At 41.6% G+C, this 11,735-nt stretch overlaps 1 protein-coding gene across 4 annotated transcripts in view; it reads left to right on the top strand.

Annotated features, from left to right (window-relative positions):
* Positions 1–11,735, top strand: part of LOC6538795 (phosphofurin acidic cluster sorting protein 2) — a 33,932-nt gene that overhangs the window by 7,892 nt on the left and 14,305 nt on the right. For all 4 annotated transcript variants that reach the window (XM_015193554.3, XM_002099272.4, XM_039376771.2 and 1 more), the window contains 2 exons: positions 10,657–10,992; positions 11,065–11,312. In XM_015193554.3, coding sequence (XP_015049040.1) covers positions 10,657–10,992; positions 11,065–11,312 — 584 coding nt within the window. The remainder of the gene's footprint in view (positions 1–10,656; positions 10,993–11,064; positions 11,313–11,735) is intronic.

Consider the following 11,735-nt stretch of genomic DNA (forward strand, 5'->3'; position numbering starts at 1 on the left):
CTACTGTATGCACTAGCGCCCAGCTGTAGATAGTGCCTCCCATCGAAAGCTGTTCATAAAAGTGCAATTTATTAGCATACAAAGTACGTCGTCTAGAAAAGCAGAATGGCTAAGAGCAGAGTTAGGCGTTGGTGGGGCAGGTTTTTAGGCACCGAGAGAATGAAAACATTGAAAGTTGCTCAACCTGGAGTGGTTTCCTCCGTTGGCCATGAAATGCTGACCATGTTAGGGAGATTCGTGTGCGGTTCCCAGCCTTTGTTGCCATGCATTACAAGCTGTTGACCCAGCATTTCATTTTGGCTTTAACCGGGCCACCAGATACATACAGCTTTGGCATTAGCGAAAGATTTAGAAGATAATGTAAACTGGAATCTATACAACAGGCCACAGAATGTAATCTAATCTAACTTAATGTAAAACATTTGATGGGCTGTGATAGTGCAATCTATTAGATAAAGAAGAACCCCTTACGCTATAGATACAAGTCTGGTGAAAATATTTTTCGTATATGATGTAACTTAATGAATAGTTTATCAAAACATGATTATTAATTGACTTTTATTATGGCATTTTCACATCAGGCGGTGGTAGCCAACGCATTGATGCTGAAAGTTTTTCAAATACTTCATATTCATACGATTGTGTTAATGAACAAAATAATATATCAGATGCATAACAATGCCTTGCTACTTTTTAGACAGTGATGTAAAAGAGTTGAGCCAACAAAAATATAATGGCGTGTTGGCAGTAACACGCCCATTCACTTACTATCCAACAATATTGGCTACAAATGGCTGATAAAGCCATCACGTTGGGCTCTATAAAATAATGTGTGTGATGGTTTATCGAGCCCAGGTAGCAAATCGGTCCTCAATTAACCCATTAACGAACCCTTCCTATGCGGTAATCCCATTCAGACAGACTCACCTTTGTATTACGTATGCGTATGATCGGATGTTGGCCAAAGTGGTTAGCCCAAGTGGGGAATGAGATCGAGATAAAAATGCAAATACAAAACACATTGATTAAGCCAAAAGTGTGAATCGATTCGATTCGATACGATAGCGGTGAGGGTCGGTCATCCAAAGATCTCCGGCCAATCTCTGCTCGAAATTGGATTTATCTAGTTGTTTGGTCTCGTGCCGGCAAACTGCAAATGTGATTATCGGATGACTCAGTGGATGAAAGCCGCAATTCGAAAGTGAAAGGTTTCATTATATCTATTTTCGGGTTTCTTTCGCCAAAGTTCGTTGCCAAAAAACATAAGTTGAAAAAACTTTTCAACGATTTTCAGCCACTTTTGCGACAATTATGGAATTGGAGCTGCCTGACCGGACTGCCTGAGTATTTAAGTGGCTGAGTGCCCGCTTGACACGAATTCCGGCAGATGATGCTCATATTCTCATTAATAAATACGAGGAAAGTGGTTTATAGTTTGCGTATTAACATAAAAACTTTGCCAATGCTGAACTTTAACTAAAAGGAGACCGGGCCAGCGGTTTCAGAGTAGCAAAGCAGCCGAGAGTGGCAGCTTCACAGCGAGTCACTTGACACAGTTTGTGGTTGAGCCGCAGGGTTGCGGGTGGTTTTTGGGGTATTGGTGGGGTTTTGGTGGGGCTAGGTGGGGCTTGGGAGGTCGGTGGTTGTGGTTGCGACTTCTGCTCGAGCTTAATTCCAACGTAGGAGCCGAGCAACTTTGGCTTTTGACTTGGCCCGTACTTGGCAACAAAGTATTTAAACCGATTTGTGTAATCTTCTTCCGTTAACGAGAAATTATAATTGAAAGACGAAATACTTTGAGAGCCCTTTTGTTTGTGCAGAATGTTTTCCCAATATTTGTAATCACTTTAAAGCAAGAAGTTTAGCTTTGAAAACTTTCTCCACCTGTTAATCCTTGAGTGCTTAAAACTGTTACTGATAATTTGATACTATTTTGTAACTTTCCGCTTTTCCAGTTTATAGATTTTAAATGACTTACATATGCATTAAAACTGACTCATCAATTGGGTAATTCCCATTTCACTGGCTCTTGAATCCCCATGATATAGAAACTAAGGAATGTCGGAAAATTTCAACCTACTTATACTTATTTGGCCTTTGGCAATTAAAAAATGGAATATATCTGAGGAATTCTTCATTTTGTGGCTGCGTGATATAAACAAAAGGCTTTCATTGTTTATATCTTGTGGCATTATGCCTACATATAGATCGTTGTCTGTGTGCCTATGTATCTCACATTTATACTCGAAAGTAAACAAGTGCCAAGTATTCATAAGTCCGAGCACGCTCTAACAGATCATAATTTTCATTTTATGGATATACAGTGCGTTTCCCACGAAACGAACCGTGTTCTGCGATTAATAGAATTTTCATTGTAGCTTGAATACATATTGCTTTGCTGGGTTTTCTAGAAATATATCAGTTTTTATCTTTTGTCTTTTAACTCAAAAGTATCTAATAGATAGATCAACTGAAATGAATTGACTGAAATTCCAATAACTCTATGATCTCACATCCCTTAATTTAATTGAAATAGATAACGCATTTACAAGCCATCGCAACTTAATTATCAAATATTCCAGAACGGAATTCTGTCTATGCTGTTGTAGCACTCGCACACTGCACACTGTAAACTAAAATGTTGGCCAGCAAAATGCAATTAAAATGAGAAATGGGCGGCTAAACAAGTTGGGAGGTGCTGCTGTTGTTGGTCTCCACATCCTGCTGGCTTTTCGGACCACACGCAGCGTCCAATTTGGATTTATTATGGGGAGAGCAGGAGTGTGTTCCTCCAAGAGCGCCATTCCTTTCCTGCCCAGTGAGATAGTGTCAGTTGCTGGTTAATTTTATTGGATTGCCTTACACTCTCCAGCGGCGAACACACTTTAAGTTTCTCGATTCTGGGTGCGCCGGGCTATTAACTCAACGTGGTGTCGTTCGCTTTTTTGTTGACTCTTGGAAAATGTCGTTTAAATCGCTTTCGACCGGGCCCAAACCACCACCGATGTGTCCATTCTCTTGCGGATAAATGCCAGTTTCTTTGGTTTCGGTTTTGGTTTTGATTTTGATTTCCAGAGGGCGGGAACAAGCTGAAGACATTTCACATTTATTTATAACACACATCAAACTGGGCGTTTCAGAAATAAAACAATTTGCGTCAGCCTAGTGTGGTTTAATTTATTACACATTTGGGTTTATTATAAAATTTGTCCTGAATATTTATGAACTGTTGCGGTGCTTCTTGACACACTTTATCACTGTAGATGTGGTAATATTTATTTATTTTTGATAAAAGCTTCTCCTGATGAATGGTATTATATATATAGATATATTTTGAACCCTCTTGAGGATTCTGAAACGACAGCGAGTGATTTTGATGGATTCGATCGGCTTATGGCATCAATACCTTATGCAATCAATCGAATGGCATTGGCAAATTGCTTTTCTAACCATGAAGTCGAAGCCAATCTGAAGCCGCAGAAATGCTTGAAAGGTGGCGGGGTAATAAAAGGGGAAAAATTGAGAAAAATCGAGTTGTGGCCGAGACTGAGCGGGTCATATGATATATGGGTCATTAACGAATTGTGCGGCGACATGGAATATGTGTGGAATATATGTTCAAATAATAAAAACAATAAATAATAAGAGGAATGTGTCACACGGTTGGTCGTTAAATTCAAGTTTAGACGGCGGCGTTGTTCGCTCAATTGGAACAATAGCTCGCAAATAATATTAAATAAATATTTAAAGCTTATACAAAAAAGGCTCAAATTTTATGCACTGAGTCATTTGGCGATCGGTAGTCACACATGCGGCAAAGTGGGAGCTCATCAACCCAACCCACACACACAGCTTATATGGTTGGTGTTATATGTCAGCTAATTACCTCATAAAGGCCACGTCATAACCTCACCAATTATGCTTCAAGTGCAAACACCCAAAAAAAAAAACATGTGAAGTTGCTGGAGATTTGTAAAATCGTCAGATTGAGCAAATTATATTATGTTGCTATAAAGCTGGGGGAAACTGCGGGAAATCTCGAGTTTATTATGAACTTCCTTATGGCTGCACTAAAATGTGCAAAAATGCAACAGAAAGCAGCCAACTTAGTGAAGCTGAAAATTGTTTATTGCACCTATTGTGGTTTTCAGTGTTCGGGAAATTGAAAGTATCTCAAGCAAATCATGTACATTTTTATGATGATAAGGGCATTTACAATCAGTTGTTAAACGATGTTGCTCTTTAACGCATTGTTACTTTAAGTGAGTGTAAATTAAATGGCTTAGAGATAATATTTGAACATTTCATATTTTTAATGTATCTTACTAACATTAAGTATAAATTAACTAACAAACGGGTTTTCTTAAGTACAGCATCAGCATTATCATTAGCTTTTAATTAATTGTGATTTGTTTGCACACTTGTGCGCTGAATAATTCCTTTATTGCTGACCTGTCCTAGGTCACTTACAATCGCGTTGTGCTGGCCATTTTCCGCAATTTCCCAACGTTTAAAGTGCTAACCACACCACATGGCACACCACATCACATATGTGTTCACCCAACCCAACCCCTTGAGGGAACAAAACTCATGAATGATTCAGGTGCTAAGAGTGGAAAAACGAAAAAGGTGTGAAAATAATTACGTACCGCTTTTAGACACATCGATTGCATTCCTCGCCGCTGAAACTCAATCGATGTTTACAATATTTATAATAAGAACGAAGAAAGCGTTTTGCGGCTGCAGGCACTTAAACTATTTCCGTTTTTTTCTCCATTTTTTATGGTGCCTCTCAATAATTGATAGACCATAAGTTTCGTGTCATATTCGATCTATGGCCGTTTGGAGTGAATGAACCAGAGTAACCTTTCCAGCTGGCCTGCAGCACTTTTCCCACATGGGTTAAGGTTTGGGGGCGGGTGCATATGGTGGGCGGGCAGTAAGTTGAGGAGCTGAGCCACACCCACTTTGGCCATGTGACGTCGCCTTTGTGTTGTTGCTGTTGTTGTTATACTGACTTTGGAGAACGCGAACGTAAAGTGGCATTTAGTTGATAATTGTGGCAAATTACCAACGCTAGTTACATCGATTTTCATACCCTCCTGATGGGTCGGTTAACTACGAAGGGGTTACTGAACTCTCGCAGCTGGAAAGCTTTTGCTCTCATATTACTTTTAATTGGATATGGTGTGCTATGAATTTTACACATTAAACACGAAACTATTCCTATTAAAAAGAGTACTTTTTATTCATTTTCTAAACTTTTTTCGTACCATGTGTGTATTCATTATATTTTGGGGCAGAGTATTGTTCGTCTGTTTGGCACATTGCACACATTTGGTTATTAGAATTTGAATGGCAATCTCTGTGGCTGCGTCTCTGGCTTCGTCCCCCAAAAACATTCCCCATTTAGCATTCCGAATTCAATTGCAGCTCGTCTTTGGTTGCCATTGTTTGGGGGCTCCATCCGTTTCCGGGCATTGTCTCGTCCGTCGGTCTGTCGGTCTGTCGGTCTGCCACTTTGTCATTTTGGCTGTCAGTCAGTCAGTCAGGGTCTGCGTGATTCTCGCATAAATTAACTAAGCACCCCGATCGAATCCCGAACCCCTCTGGCAGCCAGTGGTTCCCTCTGGTGTCGTGGCAAGTAGTTGGCATGCATAAGTAAGCCTCACACTCCGGAAAACTTTGGATGGCAACGCATTCGGCATGCAGTTGATCAATAATGCAATGACCCAAGCCGGCGACAGACGGGCGCCAAGTAATGCCTAGGCTGCAAACTTTCGGAGCCCTCTAATTAAACGCCCCCTCCAGAAGTCCCCCGCCCCCATTGTCCTGCCTCAACTTCTGGCCACTCACTGTGGCGCCACCCACACATCGGTTTTAACCGGTTTTGGCAATATCGTGCCTTAAATTCATTTAACCAGTAGCTCTAAACTAAAACCCAGACCCGTCGCGTTCGTGACTCATGCTCACAATCCTTGCTCAAACTCAAGCAAATGGCTCCCAAGCGAAATGGAAATGCAAAAAAAATATAAAAAGAGAGGACAACGTATAAAACACGCTTAAATGAAACCGTAAAAGTTGCCCATAAGTCGCGACAAAATGACATAAACTAGCTTAACTGATGGCGCTTGTAGATGAATTCGAGTTTTGGCAATACCCTGGAGCACTTGGGTGTGTTTTTCTGGGGAATCGCGTAATTAATCATCATGTAAATGATATTGACTTGGCAGAGCTCAAATATGAAAAAAGATTAGAAAATATGATGTAATGTCTTGCACCTTCTAGTGACTATGCATCACTCATACGCCGTGTGTCACTCGTGGGTATAACTCATTCGACCCGTGGCCCCATACTGGTTTGCCCACTTGTGGTTATAATCGTACGGCAGCGATTTGCTGATTTGACGAGCTCTTTCCCCAGCTTGACATCTTGTCAGTGAATGCGGGCTAGCTGTCCTTGGAACGGGTCTGGATAGTCAGCCAGGTCTCGGTATTGTCTCCGTCTCCGTCTCCGTCTCCATCCGTATGGTGGTCAAGTCAAGTCTTTGTTGTCTACGAAAGCCAGGCACTTGTCGTCGCAGCAGGAAATGCAAAGTGCAATTTGCATACGGCTCTCTGGCGGCAGTTGAGCCATCCACGAGTCGCCCCCGCCGGTTGACTATCATTGTGAATCATATGTACATGCGCACATCATCCCGTCATCCCATCATCCCATCATCTCATCATACAAGGCCCATTCACACGGACAGTAACTGGTCGCACGCGAATCTACGGATAAGTTAGCGGCGGAAACAAAACTGCAAATTAACATGTTAACAAAATAGCCAGTTACAGTCGGTCTTTTCATCTGTTTTGCCCATCTGTCCGTTTGTCCGTTTGTCCGCCGGCTTGTCCGTTTGTTTGGCGGGTGTTAACAGCCAACTCGCAACATACAACAGCTAATCAACGAGAAAGCAAAAATGGAAATGAAAATGGAAAATAGCTCAGCGAGCTAAATGGAGGATGAGCAAGGGTGTGATGAACGCGATCACGCAACCCGGGGCAACGTATTTGCGCCCAGTGTCGTTTTATTACCGGAATTGTTGTCAAAGGTGCCACTTACGGATCACATCGCACATTCCCACATCAGCTCTGATGACCGCACGGTAGCCATTCTGTAGTATTCTGTAGCACTCGCAATGTGAGTATTTTACTCACTGCTATTGTATTGTTTAAAACTTTCCCTATTTGCCTTACATCAGAATTATGTCATGGTTGCAAAAACTAAAGCATGAATCGTTTTACTAAAATTGTAGATTTTTTATTTTGTGAATTTCGTTGTTAAATTACTCAGACAATGAACAGCCATTCATCAACATAAATTCACATTTATGCGGACACACTCGAAAATGTCAAGCAAAATATTTAGCCTTTATTGAGACTCTGGACCGGCGGACCGTGGATCATTGCGATGTGATGCCCTCTCTTTCTTCATCTGAAATCTTGCGCCAGTGACACAGTTTCCATCTCTTTCTGCTGTCTCTATCTGTCTCGCTTGTACGCTCTTCACTTTGATTGAGGCGATTTGCGAACTCAATTTGTTTTTATGTAGCATTTTCATTTCGCTCATTTTCCCCCTCTGGTATTTATTTGTTGCACTAATCAGTTTCAATTTCCATTTTTTCATATTTTATTCGTGGCATAAAAAGTGGGCGCAGGGGGTGGTAAAGCTTATCAAGTGCACGCCCGCTATCGCACTCTATTTATATACCTATAGTTGATGATTAAGTAATTAATGCCACGACGCTTGTCGAGTGCTTAACCGGGTAATTGGTCTGATTTCCAATTAAGTCAACTTATTATGTAGGTTTTTATTGTTTTCCAAGAGACTCCAGAAACCAGAGAGTGATTTGCGCCATAGAAGATTGGCTTATCCCCATGGATCAGCCAATCAATCCTCTAGCCCATAATTCATATTCATGTCCAATGTCCGTTGTCCGTTGTTCGCTACCTCAATTGGTCATTTATCAAAGCTCCTTTGCAACAAAGAAAACATTGTTCGCGACTCGGGTACGATGAACTGGAAAGAAAAGATTGGATAGTCGGGGATGACGGGACGAGGAGGTACTCAGGGAGATAAAGACGCGAATAAAGGCAACAAAAATGTATAAGAAAATGTATAAGCTTTCCGGCAGCATTCGACGTGTGTCATTCATGGGCACAGCGCACAAAAACAAAAAAAAAAAAAGGTTGATAAAAAACGCCATGACAATCAAAATGCTAAGAAAATAATGGACAAAAACGTAATGCCAAAATTGTGAAGGAACAAAAAGTAAAACTCACAGAACCCACAAGTTGAAGCCTGAAAACGACGCGTTGTTTGCTCAAAACTCGACCAGTCAATGACATTGGCCAGACGAAAACAAATATCAAATGCAATAAAGCTAAATAAAGCTAAGTAAACCCAAATGAAAAGCAAAATCGAATAATGTAAGGGCAGCGAGCGAAGAACGACAAGCGAAACGCGCCCCTCGATTTCTTATAAACATTTAAAAATACACCCAAGACGAGAACAACAATAAAATGTCAACTTATTTTTAACAAACAATGCAAACATGCCATGTCAAGTGCACGCAAATCAAATTGAATGGAAACCAGTGTTCTTTGCTGGTAATATGGGAGTAGCGATCCTATCGATGTGACATCGTTAGTCACTCGAAAACTCATTTCTAATGCTGATCACATTTGGTAGTTATTAATGAAATACTGCATGATCTACGTGATAAGGTTGATGATTTGTTTACGGCACTTGGGAAGAGCTGTCCAAATGCGGAAACAAAGTCGCAATGTTCTAGGAACTTAATATCAATAGGATTTTTATGGCTTGTTATTGAGTGTCTTTACAAATTTGAGAAATAATATTTAGTAATATTATCTGGGCATTTATTACCAATTGTTACAGTGTCAACAATATGGTTTTCTTCCCTTCACTTTGTTTATGAACTTGTGCTATTTTACGTTTTATTTTTGTAACGCCATAACCAAGTCATTGAATTCTTTGAATTGCGTGAGCTGTCTGTTCGACTTGCCCTATAAGTGTTGTCCCCGTCTTTTCACCCAGTAACCACCTCATTCACTGCCCCTTTAATGAAATTTGCATCGCGCAACAAAACGAATGTTTTGAATTATTAATTAAGAAATTAATTGCGCGTTGCCGACGACTACGCATTCGCACTTGGCCCCACTGCATTCCATTCCAAGCGCTTTCATTTTGCAGTTGCACAGCAAGAAAATGATATATACACATCGAGTTTAATTAAATACCATGTTGCTATTGAGTTTTCAATCTGGATACATATATTATAATAAGCTTACATCATGTAAACTAGTTGTTTGCTGTGCGTTTGTAACCTTTTGAATAGCCCTCGCAGCATATTTAAATTTATTTACTGTGTTTCGCTGATGGCTGGTCAAGGGAATTCAATAAGCGACTGCCATTGTCCGGCAATCAATGGCTGGCCATAGTTTCGACCTGATCCCGGCCACCATCTGCATCAGCCGTCCAGTCCGCCGGGTGGGGTGTCCAATCATTGTCCATTGTCGAGTCATCCGGCTGTCTGCTTAGTCAGCTCCATTTGCATATCTTTCACACCCCGGCAAGCCGGATATCTTGCATACTACGTACGATGATGATGATGATGATGCACCCGTGCTCCAAGATCACCCAACTCCACCCAGCGTCCATCTTTGCTGATTGGAGCAGATGATGAGTGAGCAGGTCCAACAAAAGATGTCCGGAGTGCGTAATCCGCTTCGCTGCGAGGGGCATTACTGAGCAGAAATTAATCAGGAAATAAATTATTTATACTCATACTCCTCGGACAATCTGGACTTTGTCTTGTGCTGCCAAAAACGTTAAAAAAATGCCCAGCTGGCTGGCTGCTTTGTGACAGTGCAAAATAAAAGAAAAAAAAACGAAAACTGAAATCCAATTTCCTTTATGGCTTAGTTATAAGCGATTATAATGGCCATTACATCTGACTTTGCTCAAAATGTGAGTGGGATATATGATTTCCTTTGAAAATCGCAACGCAAGAGAAAACTTTAATTTTAATGTATTTCCTCTGCACTCTACATCGAACTCAATTCGGCGGCACATGCATGTGTTTTTCTCCATTTTCATTTTCATTTTCATTTGCTTTTTATTTCAGTTTGCATTATACAACAACATTTTAGTTTTCTACTTGATTGCATTTTACTTTTGATTTTTCTGCATCGCTTTCCAGGCATTTCCTCGCAAAATCGCAAAATCTCTTGGCGTGAAATTGTTTCTTCGCTTAGATTTCGATGATCGATTGTTCAGTGCATTGGAAATGCATTTAACGAGCTCTTTTCTATTTTCTTCCTTTTTTATTTTGGGCCATCTTTGCTTACAAAGTAAATAGTAGAGTTTTACCTAAGATGGTGCATGTGAATTGAATTATTATGGAGCTAGTAAATAAGTTATCATGAAAGGCTTTTAAAGAGTAGTAGTTATAACCCTTGTCAGAAACTTAAATCTGTTCTTTTTCAACCCTTTAGATATCACTGCAAACTCAATAATCCCACTGCCGGTGTCACATTTCCCTTTATCGATTTAATACTAATCCGGGATGTTTCCGCTTGCATTTTCCAGACTCTGCTCGCTGACAATAACGCGTCTGTCCATCCTGACTCCGCTGCCCGGCGACACCACCTCCTTATCGCTGGCGGTGAAGATGCAGTCATCCAAGCGGACGCTGCGCAGCCACGAGATACCCATCAACGGCCTGGCCCTCACTTCATCCGCCTCCCTGCAGGGCAACTCGCCGATGTCGGTGACCGGAGGTGCTGGTGGTGCTGGTGGTGGCGGCACTCCGGGTAGTGTGGGCACTGGAGGCGGACTGGGCGTGGCTGTGCCCTTGACGGAAACCGAGCTGGACTTGCACTTCAGTCTGCAGTATCCGCACTTTATCAAGAGAGATGGCAATAGGTGGGTATTTGCATTATCCTTTGCATAGTATCCTTTGTATAGTTTAGTACATACTCGCCTTGTTATTCACAGACTGGTTATTTTGCTGCAACGCCGCAAAAAATACAAATCACGCACCATTTTGGGCTATAAAACGCTGGCCGAGGGCATCATTCGCATGGACGCAGTGCTCCAGAAGTCGATGGACATGATCATCGAGCTCACCGCTTCCGGCAAGAATGGCAGGCCAGGCACAGTGGTGGCCTGTCTGCGGGCAGAGCGCGTTTCTTCCATTCCAGTTGACCATGACAATAAGAACAACAACAGCGTCCTGCTGGCAGGTGAGTGTGAACAATCTAATCTAAGGATGCTTCAGTATCGCATGGAACTGAATTCGAATGAACTCATTTGACTATCCAAAGTTCATAGTTTTTGTAATTCGGTTTGCTGTCCCATGATGGCACAGCCACATGGATGAGCATTCCGTGCTAAAGAATTTATTGGTAAATCCATAAAACACAAATAAATGGACCCACGAGTCGCAGGTCCAGGTCCCAGTCCAGATTAGAGAAGTGCTAATGACGCAAACTGGGCAATTAATGACCCAAGTGGGGGATGTGGGAAAGTGTGGCTGGAAGGTGGCAGGAGATTGGAGCTCCAGCACTCCATGACGGATGAGTGGCTGTCCCGAGATCAGATGATGCTCCCAATTTGAGCTGATGTTTATGGTAATTGCTTGTGAAACAATTCAAGGGAGACGGCCA

The sequence above is a fragment of the Drosophila yakuba genome, chromosome 3R (genome assembly GCF_016746365.2).
Source record: "Drosophila yakuba strain Tai18E2 chromosome 3R, Prin_Dyak_Tai18E2_2.1, whole genome shotgun sequence".
Lineage (NCBI taxonomy): Eukaryota > Metazoa > Arthropoda > Insecta > Diptera > Drosophilidae > Drosophila > Drosophila yakuba.